This window comes from Rattus rattus, chromosome 15, assembly GCF_011064425.1.
Source record: "Rattus rattus isolate New Zealand chromosome 15, Rrattus_CSIRO_v1, whole genome shotgun sequence".
Lineage (NCBI taxonomy): Eukaryota > Metazoa > Chordata > Mammalia > Rodentia > Muridae > Rattus > Rattus rattus.
Genome location: NC_046168.1, coordinates 54,904,332 through 54,926,719, shown reverse-complemented (window position 1 = coordinate 54,926,719; position 22,388 = coordinate 54,904,332). Strand labels below are relative to the sequence as shown.

The window sequence follows — 22,388 nt, the reverse complement described above, 5'->3', positions numbered from 1 at the left end:
GCCTTGCGCTTCCTAGGCAAGCGCTCTACCACTGAGCTAAATCCCCAACCCTATTCTGATTCTTAAAATATTAACTGGCTCAATTTTTTTCTTCTTTGTATGACATTTAATAAAGTTTGGACCAATAGAAGAAAGATAAATGGGAAAACTTACTGACCACTGTTTGATGTTTTGTGTTAAAAATCTCATTTTCTTAGAGCTGGAGGAAATGGCTTAGTGGTTTAGAGTCCCTTATTGCTGTACAGAGGACCTGGGTTCTGTTCTCACACTGTCCACAGCTCCACTTCCAGCTATCGTGATGGCCTCTTCTGGCCCCCGTGGGCACCAGCAGGTGTGCGGTATATGTAAATGCAAGCAGCACACTCAAACACTTGAAGTAATCCCTTAACATTTTTAAGTCTTTTTCTGTTAAGTCAGAGTAGATGCCATCTGTCAGAATGCCATGGTGTCAGCTTCTGCTGGGTTGACACCTTGTTCCCTGCCAGCTCTTCTGCTTTTAGTGCTTTCTTTCTCATCATTTATTTTACTTATATCACAATGTCTGGAAGTTTTAGATTTTTAACTGTTGTTTTTAGGGAGCATAAGCAAATAAGAATAAAGAATGAGAAATCAGAAAATGTCCTGTAACTTAGACAACAAGAATTCTATGAGCCATTCAGTTTTAAGAGGTATATCTTAGTTTAGTAAAAATTATAAATACTTTTTCAGAGAACCAAGAAGCAAGTGAAGCACTTCTCACTTAGAGAGAATTACTGTCACCATTTTGCTAGTAATCTGACCAGAGCCCTTTAGTGCAGCTTTATAAGTCCTGTCTGAAGAAACTTACACCATATAAGCATGTAGAGAACTTTTAAACTAACTTTCTATTGGCTCCTTCTCAGCTCTTAAGAGCCTAATGGCTGGCTGCTCTGTGGTTGTTGATGACTCATTTTCAGACAACCTAGATCTAGACCACGTATGATTTCTATTATCTCTGGTATAAAACATGACCTAAAATTCTAGTGCTTGCTCTATAGCAGCATTCTGGCAGTTTACTTTTATATCATAATATAAACTTACGAAAATTTAGAACAAGCACATTTGCTTAATATGTACATATACTTGTATGTGTATATGAATGCTATGAGGAATTAACACATTTTAAATGTTAAAAATTAATTTTATTAAATTTTAGCATCTATTCCTTGAAGGTGACATACCCATTTTTATTTCTAATGTATGTCTATAAATACATGTTGCTCCTGGGTTTTGTTTTTGTATTTTGATACAGAGTCTCATGTAGTATAGTCTTTTTTTTTTAAATAAAGATTTATTTATTCATTTCATGTATGCAAGTACACTGTCACTGTCTTCAGATACACCAGAAGAGGGCATCAGATCTCATTACAGATGGTTGTGAGCCACCATGTGGTTGCTGGGAATTGAACTCGGGACCTCTGGGAGAGCAGCCAGTGCTCTTAACCACTGAGCCATCTCTCCAGGACATAGTACACAGTTTTATTTCAAATATTGATATATTTGTTTGATATATCGCTAGCCAAGGATGACTTTTTACTCTTGGGACTACAGGCCTGTCTATCCTGCCTAGCTAACAAGTTGGATTTGTAATGATAGTTGCAGAAGTCAAGCAATAGGAATTAATCAGCACTGAATTCTTTACATTAACTGTCTTGACCAAGCCAGCTCAGTCAGTCAACAGGTTCTCCAGTGCAGGAGCAAGGATTAAAAAGAAAAAAGACAGTTAGACAACATTGTAGCATGACCCCAGCCTGTTCTGAGGCTGAGGTGGGTTTATTTTCCCCTAGTCTGCTTTTACGCCATTTAAATTACATGCAAGTAATAAGGCCAGTTCTGGGTTAAGGAACAAGCAAGGCAATAAACAAAGTCCTGTGATCACTGTTTCTAGGGCTCATCAGGATGACCAAGATACCTGAGCCAACTTCCCTGTCCTGGCTCAAAGTCAGATTCTTGCCTGAAGCCTACTTCTTTATTCTAGCCTCAAATCAGATTCCTGCCTGAGCTAACTTCCTTGTCCTGGCCCAATATCAAATTCCTGCCTAGCGGCCTCAAAAGCTCTCCACACCATCTTTAATGAGATTGTAATGATTTACTAATAGGGGTGCCCATCAGGCTTTCGTATTTTTGTAAATTTTAACTCAGTCTTTTTTTTTGGCACCAGAGAAATGGAATAGGTATACATTAATTAGGTGTTACTGTAGAGATGTACCCTAGGGAATAACTAGGGCATAGTTACATTCAAATCAAAACAAGCCAGTCTCAGTGTCAAACATCTGAGATTCATGATAAGGTGCTAAAGGCTTTCACTTTTCCAGCTCTGTCCTCTACAGCACACACAACTTGTTTCATAAACTCAGACCTCCCTGCTCCATATCCAGGCTGTTCTTGACCGTTATTGCTTGGTACCAGCATCTGCTGGGCTTTTCCATTGCAATTGTGCTGTGCCTTCAACAGCCTGGCTACCCATGCTACGTGGTGCCAGACGGCTCTCAGTGGCACCTTTTTGCCTCCTGGATAGGTTAGGAAGTTCAACTGCAAGCATGAGATGTAGTCTCAACCCCCTGGACAAGAGCTGATTCTGAGAAAATAACTCCCAGATTTGTGTTCCTTGGTTGTGTTGGTGTGTTCCTAACCACTGTAATTTCTCAGCAATGGATTTTCCAGCCCAGATGTCTCATGCAGCCTGGTCTGGTCTATCACTGCAATAACATGGTACCTGGTAACAAAACACCATGATTAAAAGTATCTTGGGAAGACAAGGGTTTGTTTCAGCTTGCAGTTCTCTAGTACAGTCCACTGTAGAAAATCAGAACAGAGAAGGTAGGAACTGAAGCAGAGCAGCATCCATCCACAGAGAAGCAGTGCTTCCTGCATGAGGTCCATGGTATAAGCCACGAGCAGCAGCTTTTGTAGAAACCAGGATCACCCAGGGAAGGCGTTACCCACAGTGGGCCTGTCCATCCCATAGCAATCACTAGTGAAGAAAATGGCCCACTGGACAGTGTGATGGAAGCTTAGGTGAGCTTCTCTCTCCCCAAGTCACCCTAGTTTGTGTCATGTGGACAAACACTAACCAGCACACCAGGTTTGTGTATTTCCTATCCTCCGACCTTAGTCGACTTTAATACTTACGCTCTGGCCTTGCGTTAGTGGGCAGTGCAGGCAGCGTGTACTGCAGACAGCTTGGTTTCCGCCTTTCCAGGGTCTTACGTCTCACAAATGCTGTGAGCAACAGCCAGGCAGTCTTAGTGTCTTCATAGAACGAGTGACACAGCTAAGTTTAGAACGATTCTAGAGTCTAACTGGATTCTGATTACTTAAGATTTGACATTAAATCAAGATTATAGAAATGTTTGTTAAATTTAGACTGAAGAATTCCGTGCAGGCATGATGAAGTGTGCTTCAGGCGTGGCAGTGATATCTTCATGCCATGTTTACCTTCCTAGTTCTGCCTTGGCTCCATGGCTCTTGGAGTTTCTAAGGAAGTTGTGGTTTCCTCTTCCTAGTTTTTCCCTTCTCCATGACCCCCCCCCCCAGCCAACCCCCTCCCCCTTTCCTTTGTTTGTTTGGAAAAGAGTTGACCTTGAACTTTTCTGATGTCTCTGCCTTTCAGATGCTACTAGTGCTAGGATTACAGACTTTTTCACCAAGTCTAGTTTTGTGTGGTGTTGGGGTTGAAGCCAAGACTTCATACCTGCCAGGCAGGCACTCTACCTACTGTGGTACATCCCTGGCCCAGGGAATTGTGCTGTCTTCATCCTCATACTGGTTTTCTTCAGTGTTGGCCTCTTTGAGCTTGGTGTTGATTGGCAGCTGTGGGATGCTAATTTGAATATTTATTTTGCTCTCTTTCTGTATTTCATTACTTGTCGCTAAGATATTCATTCCCAATGTAAGCAGTCCATAATGTTCCTTGAATACCCGCAAATATTTGTTGCAAAGTTCTAGTTGTTTCCCTAAGCTAAGAAAAAAGTCAGATAAGCATGAGTGTGAAACCTCTCTTTAAACCTAGCCTTTCAAGCGTATGGTCAGTGTTTAAGTTATGTTGCTTCTTGGAATTATAGTCTTAATTATATAGTATTCATGCATTATTTTTATATAAAACCATAAGGTCCTTGCTGTGTGCTGCTTGATCTGTATTTGTAGTAGCATGACTAGCCCATTTCAAAGGTATAAGCCCCCTTAGAAGGGTAGGTAGTATGTCACTGTAGCTAGCATTGTTATTTGTGAATACCGTACAGATTTTAAATCCCGGGGATTGGTTATCTTGCCTTAATTCGTGGTTGTATGGTTGTATCACCAGACCGACTAGCTTTAGGATTGGTTAGTTTTGCTGAGATCATTTCTGTAGTTCACATTGGATTTGTAATCGAAGAGACTGAGTTGGTGTTAGCAGCTTCATACAAGTGTTCTTATTCTAAACCAACCCTCCTCCCTCCTCCCTCCTCCCCTCCTTCCTTTCTTTCTTTCTTTCTTTCTTTCTTTCTTTTCTTTCTTCCTTCCTTCCTTCCTTCCTTCCTTCCTTCCTTTCTTCCTTCCTTTCCCTTCTTCCTTCCTTCCTTCTTTTCTCTTTCTCTTTCTTTTCTTTCTTTCCTTTCTTTCCTTCCTTTCTTTCTCTCTCTCTTTCTCTCTTCTCTTCTCTTCTCTTCTCTTCTCTTCTCTTCTCTTCTCTTCTCTTCTCTTCTCTTCTCTTCTCTTCTCTTCTCTTCTCTTCTCTTCTCTTTTCTTTTCTTTTCTTTTCTTTTCTTTTCTTTTCTTTTCTTTTCTTTTCTTTTCTTTTCTTTTGACAGAATCTCACTATGTAGTCCTGACTGCTGTGGAACTCATGTAAATCATGCTGTTAGGAAATGCTGGGATTAAAAGCATGTACCATCGTCCCTAGCAGTAACAGCCTTCTTTTTAAGTCTCAAATTTCTTTATACATAAATTATTATTATCCATATATGTGTGTGCTTATGTGTGTACACACACTATGTGTACATTAGCATAAAATATAAATAATGTATAATAATTTTATTTATGGATTAAAGTATTCCTTTACAGCAGTGGTTCCCAAGCTTGCTAATGCTGTGACCCTTTAATACAATTCCTCACATTGTGGTAACCCCCAACTGTAAAATTGTTTTTTGTTGTTACTTTGTAACTGTAGTTTTACTACTGTTATGAAATTATATTAAATGCCTAATATGCAGGATGTCTGGATATGTGACCCTTGTGAAAGTGTCACGACCCAGAGGTTGGAAACTGCTGCTTTACGTATATTTTAATTCTACCTTGCTTCTGTCTGTTCCAACAGCTAGTGTTGAAAAACCAGATGCATTCATGTTAGAATGAAGGCTGTTAGGGAAGATTAGAGTAGATCTAGAGGTTGCATAGTGAGTGGCTGCCATACATTTGCACTGAGACTTACTGACCATACATCTGAGAATGCCCAGTGGTTCAGCTCTTCTCTCCTGTGAACTAACAGCCAGACTATTTGTAATTTCCCATACTATTTAAAACAGGGTTCTCATGTATCAGCCATCTTCTGTAAGGGTGCCCAGTGTGACTTCAGTTGATCCTGCTGCTATTCCACCTTCATTAACAGACTACTCAGTACCATTCCACCACACGCCAGTGTCGAGCATGTCATCAGATTTGCCAGGTACGTGAGTACTGTGTTTGTTTTAGTTGCACTCTTTTTAATCTTAATCATTAGAATAAATGTATTTAATTTTGAATGCAAACGCTGAAAGAAATTTCCAGGCTTCATATAGAAGTATTACTGTCTTAGCATTCCATATTCTGTTGTTTTAATTTTAATAAGTGAGAATTAACAGATTCTGATAATAGGAGATTGAATTGTAGAAAATTTGCACTTAGGCTTTTCTGGAAGCTTCATTGCTATGGGACAGTTTCTTCAGAAGTCTTTCTGTTTTCTTTTCATATTTTTTGTCAATCCAAGTCTGAGCAATGTGGGAACCAGTACATCTTGTATTCTTAACTTCTACCTACGAATCATTTTAATTTAATACATTGCCCTCCTGTTTTCTGGAAGTTGATTTTGATCTACAGCTTACTTTTATTCCTGCCCTTAATTAAGATCATAAGCACAGTGCTTATGCTTTGAATAAACTATATTCTTTTAAAAGTAATTGGTAGTTATATTATCTATTTGAATAAAATGTAGTGGAAAAGAGTAGACTAAAAATAATACCCACTGAAAATGTCTTAAAACACACACACACACACACACACACACACACACACACACTTAAGAGTAGCATATGTTTGTTTCAGGTATGATTTGTGATTTTGTATTTTTCACCTTCTTTGTGACACCAACTAACACCAGTCAGAACATTCATCGCATATTCATTGTATGCAAGGATTCTACTAAGGGGTAGAAGCCAGAGCTCATTGTCTCAGGGCACAGTTCTCAATAGTCATGTGTTGTAACCTTGTCTAAGTTGTTGAGTAAATGATCATCATCTTCATATGTGTTAGAAATAAATATTTCTAAAGGATTTACTTAGGACTGTCAGTTAAAAGTCTTGGGAAAAAGATAGTGAGCATTTCTTTTTACCAAAGTGATTATTTAGCAGTAATTGAGGAAAAAAAGACTGAGTCATTAGTCCTATTAAGTATTCAAACTATGAGAATCTGACTTTTTTAATTTAGGAGAATGCATATTCTGATTTAGAGTATAAATGAAAGGGGTTTTGTTTTGTTTTGTTTTGTATCATTCTTTTTGTGTGTTGTGTGTCTTAAATGTGCCTGAACTTTGTGTTTTATAAAGTTAATTTAAGCTTATAGAAATCATGCTCATGTTTATGGTAATTAATGGTCAATATAAACCAATATTCTGGTTGTTTAAATATTAAAAAACTTTTAGTAGTTGATAAATAGAATAGAGCCAGTTTTACTCATAAAAAATTACTAGATATTAAAATTTACATAGCAATTAGATACCTAAGAAGTTTGATGTTTAGTTCTGTTTTATTGTCATGCACTTTTTGATCATTAGTGATTGGGTATATAATTTTTATGTAAGTAGTCATAATGTGCAGTTTTAGAATTGATAAATTCTAATAGTTTTAGAGTAAAACTTGAAGTAGAATACCAAGAATGGAGAGAAGACAGTTTTCATAGATTCTAATATTCTTTTTAAACATCATAAATCTGAATCTTCTGAATCTGCAGGAGAACAAAGAAGAAATGATATTAATAACGAAGTGCAGCTTGGAACATCTTCTGATACTGTGCAACAGTGAATGCAAAATAAAACATAATTTGTATTTATGGAGTGGAAAAGAGCTTGATTCTTTCAAGAAAAAAATATATGTCTGCCTTATTACTGTTAGTGCCATATTGTCAGGTGTGAATGGTGCTTAAAAGTTGTATGATTAAAATTTCAAAGTGCTAAAACCTTTACACTCTTAACTACGTAGCATTTATGCTCTGTGAAGTTTATGGCTCAAGTGAGGAAACAGTGTGTGGTTGCCAATAAGGGGATGAAAAGCAAACAGTCCATTAGCATCTAGAATTTAAAGTTACAGCTTAATTAATGTTTATTAAAACACCCAACTCTATTAGATTTCTAATAGCATCTTTTTTTTTTTAAGTGAAAAAGTCAGTGCATTTTTAATTGAAATACTTGAGGGCCAGAATAACCCCTATCAATATGCTGTCACAGTTGAAACAGAAAATAATTTTGCTAACAGCAAGGGAGTAAAATTTTATTATTGATGAAACTATTTCATAGCAAAATAGTGTACTTAAATGGCAAAATGGTGGTGGTGGTCTGCTCTTTGATTAGGAATGACTTTGAAACACATGGAAATGTTTTTTATTGAGGAATAGTCACATTTAAGTTGTTTGGATTTTGTGAGGTGCTGGAAAGACAATCTAATATTACAACCACTCTTTACAAAAATGTTTATACATCTTAAATAGGGCATTGTGTAGTTAGTAGTATGTGTAGTTATCCGTGGGCAAGATATCAAACCAAATAGATCAAAAACAAGTAAAACTTTTCTAAATAGATTTTATGTTTGCTGGGACACATGAGTTGTCTGGCAAAGAGAGTCACAGTACATCTGCAAAGTTGGGTTGGAATAGCTAATATTGGAAGACCTTGGCCCTCAGTGTACATTCTGTAATAATAGAGTGCAGTTGGAATATTTTATCAAACTTACATGACGTGGCAGCAGTTGGACATTGGGACGAATCAGCACTCTCAAATGAGTTGTTTGAATCTGTGGCACAGCGTCTGAAATGGTAATGCTTTCTTTAGCTTTTATTTAGTTTATTCTTAAAATAGAATGAGTAACATTATATATGGTGAGCTAGACATGGCGACTTCTGCATATGAGCCCTGTACTTAGGAAGCAGGGGCAGGAGGTCTAGTGAGTTCAATGTGTCAGCCTGTGCTATGGAGTAAAACCCTGCCTGACAAAATCAAACCAAACCAACAACAAAAACTATTAAAAAGCAGGAGCTGACTCTATGAGATGACTTCCTAGTTAAGAGCATTGGCTATTCCTGCAGAGGACTGAGTTCATTTTATGGAACCACATGACAGCTCACCAGCACCTTTAACTGCAGCTCTGTGGGATCCAGTCTCCTCTCTGACAACTGTGGGTATCTGTACACATGTGCACTGAGTGCACACGCACACGCATGCATACTAAAAATGTCTTTAAAAAGTAGAAACACTTTGTAAAAATGAACAAAAAAAGTTAAATCACTTAGGGCGAAACAACAATCAATAAAATCAACCCAGTTCATTAAATGATATTCCAATAAATCTCGATGTTTTCATCCGTGATGGAACTTTTGACTAGAACAGATTTGAATTGCTATTTAAAGCAGGCAGACTGATTGAATAACTTAAAGTGTTGTCCTCATTTAAATGTTACTTTCTGGTTATCATTTTAATGGTAAACATTGCAGCAGTGGGTTATGACTTACTTCGTTCATCAGATTAAACTGCTAGATCATGTAGCTAGAGCAGATTATACCAACAAGTCTTTAGAAACTTTCAGTCATTCCTCCCAAATCGCGGGGGTTATAGTTTGTATGATGATAAGAGTTTAAAATACACTCATTTGTAAATAAGGAAATAATGATACTTTAAATTTTTTAGTTAAATTATTTATAGTTTTTATTGAATGTGCCCATTATCTTTCTTACTAATCTCTATTTTCATAGTGATAAAGTATTAGACTTTGACTCCACGTGGTTGCTATATTAAATGGCAGCATATAAAAGCTCATGGGAGCAGGGCAGTGATGGTACACGCCTTTAGTCCCAGCGCTTGGGAGACAGAGGTATGTGGATCTCTGGGTTGAGGCCAGCGTGGTCTAGAGTAAGTTCCAGGACACACAGGCCAGGGCTACACAGAGTAACCTGTCTCAAGAAAACAAAAACCAACCAAGCCAACAAAGCACTGGAAAGAGAAAAAAAGCATCCGTGTTAGGTATAAAGGTTGTTCCAGGCATGAAACCATGAACATTTTGGGGATCAAACAGACTTTGGCCTTTTGGTTTGTTTGTCAACAGGATGATCCCACTGTGTAGCCCTGGCTAGCCTGGAACTCAGCGAGATCTGCCTGTCTCTGCATCCCGTGTGCTGGGCATCATCGCCCTAGTTTAATGGCCTGTACTCAGGATTTGGTTCTTTTTTTAATGTCTTAAAATGATTTAAAGTCATTTGGTCACACAGGGAAGTCTTTAGAAGTTGACTTTGAAGATTTTTGCTAGATTTTTCAGATGTGAGGTTTTTAGTATACCTTATTGTTACTTGAGTACTTAACTTGAAGAAAATCTTTTTCACATTTCTATTTTCAAAATGTAGGTGTAGAATCTGAGTTTCTTTGTTTAGGCCATTGTAGTAGCTGAGAACCTATTAACTATAAAAGTAGCTCGTTGGTGAATGGCGGTTCCCAAGCGCTTGCTTTGTGCAGAGCTCTGTAGAACTCTTCGATGTGGGAATGGGCAGATAGCTAGCTCCTGATGTAGTAAATATCTGTTAAAGAATTGGCATTTTTAGATGGATGTGTATTTCTTTAAAATAAATATAAAGTATCTTAAGAACCTAAGTATGTTGTTTTCTTAATGGTCCAAAGATAATTATGATTTTTGCTGCTTTTTACTCTAAGTGATATAAGAAAAAGATTTGGTTTAATAGTCTGACTCTGAAACTTTCGGCCTGCTGCTTCTGAGTTGCTGGAAAGCAGTTTTTCTCAGTTGTTTGGTCAAAAAAATTTATTGATCTTTGGGTTTTAGATGCATTAATATAACCAGCTATGATTATAGAACTTCACTGTGGCAGAGAAACGAACATTTACTACACATGTTTCTTGGCTTATAAATGCAGAATGATCTTGGGAAATAATTTCTTGTCTCCAAAATATGAGACAACTATTAACAAAGCATTTTTGTTTTAGGTTTGGATTTTCTTTCCCTTATTCCAGTTGATCCCCAGGTATGTATCCTGAATTTAAGCAACTAATTTGTATTTGATTATTGATTATGTCACACTAACTAAATATGACCAGTTGCATAAAATCAGGACAGTAAACTCCCATGCGGCGAGAAAGGAAGTGCTGTGTAAACACCACAGTTTTATTGGCAGGAGTCACGTCACTTGTTTATCGTTCTTATTACTGAACTTTCTGTTCACGGATACAATCAGTTGGTGTTTCTTACAAATATTTGAGTGATTAGAATGAGTGAAAGCAATACTTTATTAAGTGCATAGAAGCTAAGATTTACACACTAAACCATTTACATAAAACCATCAACTAAAGCTCGTCCAGTTTGGATCACTGACTGAGAATGGATCATTGTTTGAAAGACAGAGTCAGAGTCAGACTTTGAAAAGGCTTCAAGTGAAGGTTGCAGTATTGCTGTTTTCAATCAAAGAAAAGAAATTCTAGGCGAATCCCCAAGTTCCAATCTTAAGACTGCGTGATGAGCATGGATTTCGTGACAGTCTTTAACAGCAGAGGCAAACCCAGAAAGCAACAGGGCAAGGTGGAGCAACAAAAGAAAGTACTTGAGGCACAGATGTGGCACCTAGGGAGAGGGGGAAGAACTGCCCTGTCTCATCAGCTTCAGAACTGACTGACCACAGGGGCAGTGGGAGCCTCTTATGTCAGTATCGATGACTCACAGACAGCACAGGACATTTGAGCCCAAGATCTGTGCGGACTAAGCATTTTCTTCTCACCTTAACTTGACTTTGCTCTATGAGTGAGCTTTTACAGGGGAGGGACATATTTTTCTAGAATGTTAAGCAATTCAAGCTTAAGAGAATACTTTAATGTGAACAGTGCTTTGAAAGAAAAAAAATCTTGGACCCCATGGTTTTTATTTTATAGTTTTATTTAACATGCTTAGAGGGAGGCTGATTTATTTGGTAACTTGGTAGGAGGGTAAGAATGGTCCCTTCTGTTAACTGTAGAATCCATAGGTTTCTCCTCTGCATCTTCACATTGCCCCGTAATCCCTACTAGAATAGTACAGATGTACACCCAAGGAATCTAGAGTAAAAAGTAAATGGCGGCAACCCAAGTCTAAGTCTCAGGACGGGGTCCATTAGCAACACTTAGCATTTTTATAGATTAACGCTCTGTCACAGGCAAAACCAAGCATGGATGGTAGCAGATGAAAATGGAATTATCTAGGCCTTCCTCAGTTTTGCTATAGTTGACTTGATTTTAGAGAAAAATGTTTTAACATTTGACAATTTCACTGTCAGACATTCTTATGAATATCTGTTGAATTTCTTTATGTGTAGCATTAACTGGTCCAAAAACCCAGAAACTTTATTTGTTGAAAGTCAGCCTCAGTTGGACATAGTGGATCGAACCTTTAATCCCAGCACTTGGAGGCAGAGACAGGCAGATCTCTGTGAGTTCAAGGTCAGACTGGTCTACACAGTGCCTTCCAGGACAGCCAGGGCTACATGGTGAGACCCTGTCTTTAAAAAAAAAAAACAAAAAAACAAAAGTCAACCAATCAATAAAAAGGCAACTCAATCCTTTTCTTCTTTTAATGCACCCTGGAAACCATGTAATATGAGCAGCTCAGATTTTAATTACAGTCCGTAGTTCATTGTCTCTACGAAGAGTCTAAATGAGATTATAGGATAGATAACATTAGGTGTCCCTACTGATTTTTTTTCCCCTGAGGTCTAACTGAATACATTTAGTACCACGAGATAGTACATGTGCTAAAGTCAGTGCACTTGTGTCATGTATAACATCCTATAGTGAAAGATAAAATTCCATTTAGCTCTTAGATTAATGCCTTATCATTGTTAGATTACCACACTCAGGTTTCTATTTGTATGTGAATCACCCAGATGGAAGGAGACTTAAAATAAAAATATTTGGAGAGGGATGTTAAGAAACATTATAAAAAATACTAAATTTGTGTTTATGATAGTCTGAAAATCCCATGATAATTACCTGCCTTATGCCCTCCAATTCAGAATGAATGTTGACATTATTCTAAGTGTTGTGTATTTGTTTCCAGAGGAATCTAATGCTATCTTTCAGCTTGTTACTCTTATTATTGCTCACAAAGGGTCTGTTTGAGTCTAAATTTGAAAAATCACTTAATTTTGTTTTAATTATTAAGTAGTTTTTGAGGTTAACTTGAGTCATAATTTGTGGGTGGGATCAGTATTTAACATTAAATTATTTCAGTTATTTTTGACATTTTCCTTGTGTATATGGTCAATAAACAAGTTCCACACATTTAAGACAATTAAGATGTGTGTTATTCAGCAAAGAATGTAAAATGTCTAAGTCCATTCTGTCTTCCACTTAAATAGGAAATCTGCTATTTTTAAATCCTACCAGGGTTTAACTTTTGGCTGTGCATATCTAACAATTTCTAGTCTCTTTATTTAAAACCAGTGTAGCCTCTTCCTCATCAGCATCATTGTTTGTTTCAAGCAGTACTGTCCTCCTATGTTTTTGGATAGTCTCACCTCACCCTTAACAGCAAGCAGTACGTCTGTCACCACCACCAGCCCCCATGAAAGCAGTACTCACGTTAGTTCATCCAGCAGCAGGAGTGAGACAGGGGTCATAACCAGCAGTGGGAGTAACATTCCTGACGTCATCTCTTTGGACTAAAGGCGGACATACTTGATTCTGGGAATCATTCATCAAAACTCTTTCTTGGATGTCTAGTCCATGGAAGCTAATCTTTGCAACTTAATATTTATTGAAATGTCAAATGGATCCTTTGCTTTCTGAGAGATGAACATGGATGACTCCAGCAGGAGCCAGATGACATGCAAGGAGGACTCTCCTCACGCTGTCCATGAGCATCGGATACGATGAGCATCGGATACGGTTCATCCAAGCGGTTGTCTCTGGAGCAGTTGACTTCAGGTCCTACCCTATGGATGGAGTCTACACACCAGGCAACCTTTTATTACAATAAACAGCAATAAAGTTGTGTAAATAGTTAAACTTTTCTAATTAAAGATGTAATCACTGATATAGACTAACAGCAACTTCTGTTTAATCCAGTATGAAGGAAAGAGAGATGGGAGAAGTCTTGTTTCCTGAGTGAATACTTTCTATGGAGATCTGTTCTATTTTGTTGAAGTAATGAAGTTTGAATAACTGGCCAGAATTTGGGTTCTACTTTTCTTCTTCAGGTTTTCTGTTCTTCATGATCCCATCAAAGCAGATGATCTTTGTACTGTGCATTTCCCTCTTGTCGTTCACGCTTTGACGTTTGCTGATGTGTGCCGAGTGAAGTGTGGATTTGGTTACCCTTTATAATGATTATGTTCAAGAATACTGCCCAGATTTTGTTCTGATATAAAGTGTTATTTTGGGTTACTGTACATTCTTGTAGAATTTTCTACAGATTTGAGACTTTTTTTTCCCGGAAAGTCAACCCTTTGAGTAAAATGTGCTTGAGTTAAGATGTGGCTAGAATACTGGTACGATTTTCTTTACAATATTCAGAAATATTTAATGTTGGGAAACACCAGAACATACCTAGGAGAGGTGGAAATAACTGATTTCCTCCTAAAAATTTAACTGATTTCATATATTTTATAGGATAATACAGTATACTGTCTTGGTTGGAACTCCACATTTTAATGGCACTGATACACAAATTATATTTAAGGTCTCTGATCATAATCCTTACCAATGTAATTTCAATTTCAGCAGTGACTTTCAAGTTTAAAGAAAAAAGTCAATGGTAAATGATAGAGGGTAGTATTAGATCTCACTTTCCTAAACGTCTTTTTGAAAGCGCCACACACACACACACACACACACACACACACACACACACACACACACACACACACACACACACACACACACACACACACACACACGATTATATTTGAAATGAAATGAGGACAAGTGCCCAAAGTCCCACTTGATGCTGCCTTTAAAACATACCACTCATGTGGCTATGCCAGGTTTACTTATCACTTGCTTCCTTTAGGTTCCTTAATTTTTAGTTTTCTAGAATTTAGTATTTTCCTGATGCCTAGTGTTCTCTGCCTTTGCTCTATCGACTTAAAGCTTTTTTTTTTTTTTTTTTTTTTTTAAAGTGGCTACTCTTAACTTCTCAAATGTGTTTTAACATAATGACTCTACTTCTACTCCAGGGACATGGTCCCCACTTCAGCATTGGTGGGGTTCTATTGTACTGCCTCAAGCTTTCATGGCCTTTGTGCACCTTTTGTATAAATGCCTATGCAGTTGTCCACGCTGTTCCTACTCAGCCTTCAGCTCCTCATTTTAATGATCTTTCCTTTTGGTAGGGCTTCAGAGACATCAAAGATATGAGAAGCAAAGCCAGCCCCTGTGACCACAGCGGGCACTGCATTGTGGCCCCTGGCTTGCTTGACCTTAGCCAGTCCAGATAAAGATTCCTTCCTCTAGGATGTTACGTTGTTACTGCTTTAGGTACTGATGCAGTTTCTGTTGCCTGTGTAACCAGAAAAATAACCTGGCTTCTGTGGTATGGTGTGTTCATAAAGAAGTGGTGCAGTCTGTTTACCCAGTAGAGTCTCAAAGGATCACTGAAGTCCTTTAAGTACTGAAGGTTGGAGTAGACATTATTTCCTTAGCTCTCATAACATGCCTCTGCTTTTGTAGTTGTACTACATATGTCAATTAGCTCGTCAACAGTTCATGAAATTACAAAAGAGTCACTTTAGATGACTGGCGCCTTTGAAATAGATGTAAGTGTTTAATATTAAATTGGGGTTACTTTGCAGCTATCTTTGAAGGTCTGTACTTTTATTTCTGCACTTGGCTGTGTATTTACATGGTTGTTGCAAAGCCATTCTTTCCTCAATGTCACATTTTATGAAGATCCTGATAAGCACAGTCTCTGTAATGCGGATATCTGTTTAACCAGATAGACTAGAATAAAGAGGTCATCTTGGTGTTACTTAGATGGCAGCCACCTCCCATTATCTGAGTATCTACACCCAGCGAGCGGTGGCTAATGCTTACAGTCACTTGGCCAACCAGGTTTGCATCTTCCCCCCCCCCCCAAACATAGACACTGAAGGGTTTCCTTGCTTTATTAATTCCAGGCAGTGTAGCTGCACAGAGCTCCACTCATGACAACGGCTTTTACTACCTAGCTTTCTGATCAATACTTGGCCTCTGTTCTAGGACAATTGTAAAGGCAAGTGAGATAGGTCTGTTTTAGAACACTGATGCACACATGATGCTTAGGTAAGGGGTAATGAGTGTGATCCAGCCTGTCATAACCCTTATATCAAACACGCTTCCATTAGAGTAGTAGGAATGAGTTGGAAGGAAGGTGTTGAACTTTAAACAGTCATGTTGAATGGAGTTAGATAGCCTATTTTGACTTCTAATGTGTCTTCAATCAGTCCTGGACACTCACCTTTGTCTTTTGCAAATAAAGACATTTCATTAGTTGCGTTTGTGTTTGTAAGTAAGGTTGGTTTTCATAAAAGTTTTAAGTTGCCTTTGCTTATTTAAAAGGAGAAAAGTACGCTAGTAACTTTTTTCTTGCAAGTTTGCCTCCAGTTCTATGGAAAATCATAATTTATTTCCCACATTATTTTCATCTTAAAAATAAAAATCAGTGCCCATTTAATTTGAGTCTGATAGTGATTTTAGTAGCTCTGGGTCCAGGTAGTGTGGGAGTGGGGAGTAGCCATTTAGAGGCTGTGGGTTGAGCCGTTATGGGTATACTTCATGCACTGTGATGAAGCTTGTGGGGACGGTCTCAGAGACTGCTGCTCTTGGTGGGCGACTGTCGTAGCTGCCTGCTGTTGGAGCTGCATCATGACTTACAAAAGCAGCAGGTACAGGCCCATCAGAACCTAGTATCTTATCCCTCAGCCAATGAGACGAATACTGGTATGCTTTCTGACACACAGGGTGAATGAATACTGACCTAGGGAGTCTGATGTAAACTAACTGAAGAAAAGAGTCCTTCCTCTCAAGGTGATGCTGATTTGTGGTGTTTAGGAGGGGAGTAGGACTGCAGACGAGGACTGGTTCAGATGGTGACCACAGTAACTGAAGGTTCTGTCCTGCTCTTGTCATCGGGAGGGTTATGTTTGCTGATGTTGGCAGGCACAGTGCAAGTCATTTATGGGAGACAGTTCAGTGTAACCTGTCTTGCCAACCATTTTGCCTTTTCTCTGTTACTCTATTCTTTCTCTCCTTAACCAGCCTTGCTACATTTTACCTCTCTCCTGTAATCACTTTCTTGCTTCATGGTACCAAGCAGTACCACCCAGAACGCTTCAGCCCCACAGTTTATTCACTAGTATTTTTTATTCTCTTTACTCAAGAGGTAGTTGCTGACCTGCTGTTGTAAAGTCTGCCTCTAGGAGGGGAGGCATAACTGAATGGCCTTGTGAAATAACACTGAAGAGCTTCCTATGGATACTATATTAATTCCTTTCTGTTGTTTTGTTAAAATACCTCCAACAGAAAGCAAGCTAAGAAAGAAAGGATTTATTGTGCTTTAAATTTACAAAATAAATACAGTCATCTTGGCCAGAAAGTCACAGAGACATTTCATCTGAGCACAGGAAATAGGGCAAGGGCTACGAAACCTCAAAGCTGGCAATGAATGCTCTTTCTCCAACAGTGCTCCACCTCAAAGTCTGTAACCTTTCCTACCAGCATCAAGGAAGAAGGCTAAACATTCAAATAGATGAGCATGAGAGACAGTTTTTCAAACTACAATGAACTGTAACAATTTGTTGTAAACGTATGTCATTTTCTCTACATTAAAAATAGGGAGATAGGGGTTGGGGATTTAGCTCAGTGGCGCAAGGCCCTGGGTTCGGTCCCCAGCTCCGAAAAAAAGAAAAAAAAAAAGGGAGATAGTCAAAATGACTTGTCTAATATCGTGCATCTAAGTACTGATTGGTTTTTAACATCTGTTCAGGGGCCTTGCTAGATATTTTCCTTGGGTTTCTTTCCCCCCTCACTAGTGCAGAAATTTAAATCCCATGGCCTCTGAACCTTCGCTCCAACGCTGAGCTACACTCCTATTTCCTCATATCAGTAAGCACTTCTGTAGTATCTTTTTTTTTTTAAGATTTTTTTTTAAAGATTTATTTATTTTATGTACAGCATTCTGCCTGCATATGTGACTGCAGGCCAGAAGAGGGCACCAGGTCTCATTACAGATGGTTGTGAGCCACCATGTGGTTGCTGGGAATTGAACTCATGACCTCTGGAAGAGCAGTCAGTCCTCTTAACCGCTGAGCCATCCCTCCAGCCCGTAGTATCTTTATCCTGTTTATATTCTGCTAATGGTGGCTATGCTACTGTCAGCCTCTGCTAAACTGCAAGCTCCGTGACAGCACAGTGGCTTTGCTTGTATCCCACAGTAACAGTATGCCATGCTTGGTTGGTATACCATATTTGCTAATGAAGAAACAGTGGTAACCATTTGTACTTGGCTTGGGTGGAGTATGGAAATTTAATACTTGTTGAATATTCATGTAGCAGCAGACATTTACCAGAAGAAAGTGCAAACAAAACAAGCCAAAAACAAAAAAACAAAAAACAACACCACCACCACCAACAAAAACCCAAATAACCCAAAAGGCAAACATATTTAGAGTGGGTAGCAAAAGTGTGGTTAGTTGGAGGGAAGGTAGCTTGTATAAATAAAATTTATTTACTTACTTATTTTTAGCCTTGGCAAACTGACCCACTCTTAGACTCAGGACTTTAAATAGAAACAAGAATTGAACCTGATGACCCTAGATATTATTAGACAAGATATAGATATGCTGTCATTCGACAGGCTGAAAGGACACCAAACTGAATGGCACCACCCTCCTGATTTCTCCATCACACTATGCATACCCTCACCACGTTCTAGCACCAACTCGTTAACCTGTCTTAGGTGTCTGTTTCAAAGGTTTGTGTACATTGAGTCAGAATATGTGGTGATTAATGGCAACTTTAGTTTAGCCTAAGGATCACCCAAGCTGTAGTAAGTGTATGTGCTTTGTTTTTTTCTTAAATATATATATGTGTGTGTGTGTGTGTGTGTGTGTTTCCCTATAATCTCATCATAGACATTTGAGCTATCTCCTATGCTTGCTGTTAGGAATAGCGTTGCTATGCTCATCCATGAACACAGTATCGTGCACATGTGTTACTGGGTTGATATATGTGTGTGTCTGTGGAGACCAGAGTATAGGAGCAGTGTACCTTGTTTTCTCTTACCCTCTTGTCTTCTCTCCCCTTGTTTCCTCCCCTCTCCCTCCTTTCTGATACAAGGTCTCCCACTGGAACCCAGGGCTCAAGGATTAGTCAAAGACAGCTGGCAAAGTCCTAAGAAACTACCCGCATTTCTGCCACCTCTCCAGTGCTGGAATTACAAGCACACACTACCATATCTGGCTTTTTACATGGATGCTGGGAATTGAACTCAGGTCTAATAAGCTAGTCAGTTGTATGTATTCTTTGGGAAAGTGTATTCAGATCCATTGCCCACATTTTTATTGGGCTATTTGTCTTACTGCATTGTACCAGTTGTGTTTGTTATTTAATATGTATATTTTTTTTCAGTCTGAGGAGTATCTTTTCAGTTCCTTGATACCCTTGAAATACATGTTTTACATTTTGATAGGATCTAGTTTATTTTTTTCCCATGCTGCTTATGCTTTTGGTTTCATGGTTCAGATTCCAGTACCAAATCCAAGGTAGTTTTGCTGGCTAACTCTTGTGTTAACACAAGGCAGTGTTACCTGGGATGAAGGAACATTAATGAAGAAAAAGTCTCAGTATGATTGATCTGTAGGCAAGTCTGTTGAACATTTTTTTTGATTGATGATTTATGGTGGTTACCCTGGCCCACTGTGAGTGGTGTCACTCCTGGGCAGGTAGTTCTGGGTTTCATAAGAAAGCAGGCTGTGCAAACCATCAATAGCAAGTCAGTAAACAGAATTCCTTCGTGGATTCTACTGCTGTTCCTGCGTCCAGGTTCTACCCTTGATTTCCTGTCCTGACTACCCTCTATGATGGACTCTTATCCTGTACTGTAGGCTGAAATAAGCCCTTTCTTCCCCAAGTTGCTTTTGATCATGGTGTTTATCATAGCAGTTGAAACCCTGAGTAGTACAATAATGAAATTAATTGTATTTCTTGAAAGAATTTTTTAATTTTATCTTAAATTTGCAACTGATCCATTATGAGTTAACTTTTTTGAATTTTTTAGTTTATTGAAAATATTACTTTCACATATATCTTGATTACAGTTTCTCCTCTACTCCTCCCTTTCTCTATTTTCTCTCCTCACTTCCCTTACCCCTGGATCTACTTTTCTGTCTCTCATTAGAAGAGCAAACTCATACGCAATAACAACTAAACATAGCAGAATAAAATATGATATAAAACAAAGACCATCACATTGTGGTTAGACAAAGCAACCCAACAGAAAAAGAACTCCAAGAGCAGGCACAAGAGTCAGAGACCCACTCAAAGGCTAAGCTGAAAGTGTATGCTCTATAAATCAGAATATGTGTATGGTATTGCTATGCTGTGTACTGTGTACCAGCCTATCTGGGTTCGAAGGATGCCTCTGTCACTTGGGATTTTTGCCAAGTTAGTTACTGTGACTCTGGTTCCTTGTGTAAAATGGGGTTTATAGAATCTTTGTTTCTTGATTAGGGTTACTATTGCTGTGATGAAACACCATGACCAAAGAAACTTGGGGGAAGGAAAGGGTTTGACTTATATTTCCACATCACGGTTTGTCAAAAGGAAGTCAGGACAGAAACAGGAACCCCGAAGCAGGAGCTGGCACAGAGACCATGGAGAGGGGTGCTGCTTACTGACTTGCTTCCCCTGGCTTGCTCAGCCTGCTTTCTTATAGAATCTAGGAACCAGCCCAGGGGTGGCACCATCTACGATGTGCTGGGCCCTCCTCAATCACAAATTAAGAAAATGCCCTACAGGCTTGCCTACAGCCTTATCTTATTGAGGCATTTTCTTAATTAGAATCCTTCTTCTCACATGACAATATCTTGTATCAAGCTGACATAAAGCTATCCAGCACACCGGGCCTTGTCGTTTTTGAGAATGGGATGGAAAGGTGTGTAACAATATTCAGTTCGTATTCAGCAACTGTAAAGGCTGTTCTCTTAACTTGTGAAGTGACCAACAGATAATGGATTATAAGGTCTGTGTTGTAATAAATGGTGCTCATTTACCTAGCCCTCAAGTTAGCCCACACATTATTTTCTACTTTCATGAGGGCTATGAATGCATCTGAACTGAAAAAGTAGTGAAGCAGCAAAATCTGATAAAATTAACAGATCCAATGTGTGAAAGTATATGTCAGTTGTACTCATGTGAACCTAGAATTTAAAAGTAACTGGTTCTAAACTGCTTATTAGTGTGATACAATATCAATTTATATTTTTCATGTAATAAACTTACTATATTTTACTAATTTTTATTTTTACCAGGTTCTACTTTAATTGCTTTAGGAACTTGACTTTAAACCACCAATTGTTTTTCCTTACTCATATGCTCAATTCCTCAGAGCGTAGGATGAAAGAGAGGTTTTGGAATTACTATGCAAACAAGTCACAGCGCTAGAGGCATTTCTCAGGAATTATTTAGCTAGTCCATTCTGAGGGCTGAGATCCCAGACCAAGGGAAAAGGAGCAAGCTAGGTGAGCACGGCATTCGCTCCTCATCCTTCCTTTCCTGATTGCAGATGCAGTGTGGCCAGCGGTTGATTTGGCCTCCATGCCTACTCTGATAATGATGACATATACCCTGGAAATAAAAACCAGAATAAGCCCTTCCTTCCTTAAGTTGCTCTAACTTTTCTAAGAGAAAAAAAAATTCACCAAGGTGTTGATACAAAAATTTCTTATGCAAGATACTTGGAGAATTCAATGAGTAGTTGGATAAAGGCTATTAATGCTCTTGACAGTTGGTAAGTGAACTAATTAGTCAAGATTAGCATAAAATGCCTTTTTTTCTATTGATACATTATGGAGTTTAAAATGGGGAGAATATTTTAAAATTTTCATTCTCATTTCTAAAGCTGATAAGGAGAAATTTTGAGCAATTATCATCCAACCTAGTTTAAATACTGTTCCTGTGTGTGTTGTTTCTTTGTGTATGTGTGTTCTGTATGACTTTTTTCTTGTGCATTTGTACAAGGAAGCCATAAAAGAGCATCAGATCCCCCGGAACTGGAGTTAGAGCTGGTTGTATCTTTCACATGGTTGTTAGGAACTGATTGTAGGTCCTCTGTAAGAGAAGCAAGCGCTTTTAGCCTCTGGGCCAACTCCTCTACCTCTTTACAGAGTCTCATGTAGCCCACACTGACATCGAACTCACTAAGTAGTTGATGCTACCCTTGAGCTCCTGATCATCCTACTTCTGCCTATACCAGGTGTTGAGATTCCTGGTTCCTCTCACCACGTTCTGCTGAACCGCATTAGTTACTCAGCAGAACACCCCTTCCTTTGTGTATCTTCATGTGTGGGTGCATGTGGTGGCCCACTTCTATGTCAGGTGTCCTCAGTATCTTACCACACTCTTGAGATAGAATCGGTTATTGCACCTTAAGCTTGGGTTCACCTGGTTGGACAAGCAAGCCCCAAGGATCTCCTGTCTCTGCCTCCCAGCTCTGGCATGATAGCTACATGCCAGCATACCACTCTCTATTTGGATGCTGGAGGTCTGAGCTTGGGTCCTGCTTGCGTGGGAGGCAGGCACGCCAATAACAGCTGTCCCCCCAGCCTGATACTCGAGTTTATTCTTGAAGTATTTGCCAGAATTCATCATAGCTGTACCAGTAAAAAAAAAAACAAAACCCATGATAATCTCTCTTACGGTATGAACA

At 38.7% G+C, this 22,388-nt stretch overlaps 1 protein-coding gene across 9 annotated transcripts in view; it reads left to right on the top strand.

The window, feature by feature from the left end:
- Pias2 (protein inhibitor of activated STAT 2) overlaps positions 1 to 22,341 on the top strand; it is an 86,942-nt gene extending 64,601 nt beyond the window's left edge. Inside the window, exons 12-14 of one of the 9 annotated variants that reach the window (XM_032885802.1) lie at positions 5,606 to 5,662; positions 10,448 to 10,485; positions 18,800 to 22,341. In XM_032885802.1, coding sequence (XP_032741693.1) covers positions 5,606 to 5,662; positions 10,448 to 10,478 — 88 coding nt within the window. In that variant the 3' untranslated portion in view covers positions 10,479 to 10,485; positions 18,800 to 22,341. Of the gene's footprint in view, positions 1 to 5,522; positions 5,663 to 7,200; positions 7,300 to 10,447; positions 10,486 to 12,967; positions 13,963 to 18,799 lie in introns of those variants that run through there. The other 8 variants (XM_032885799.1, XM_032885794.1, XM_032885795.1 and 5 more) reach the window with 8 other exon arrangements.
- Positions 22,342 to 22,388: the final 47 nt, after the last annotated feature.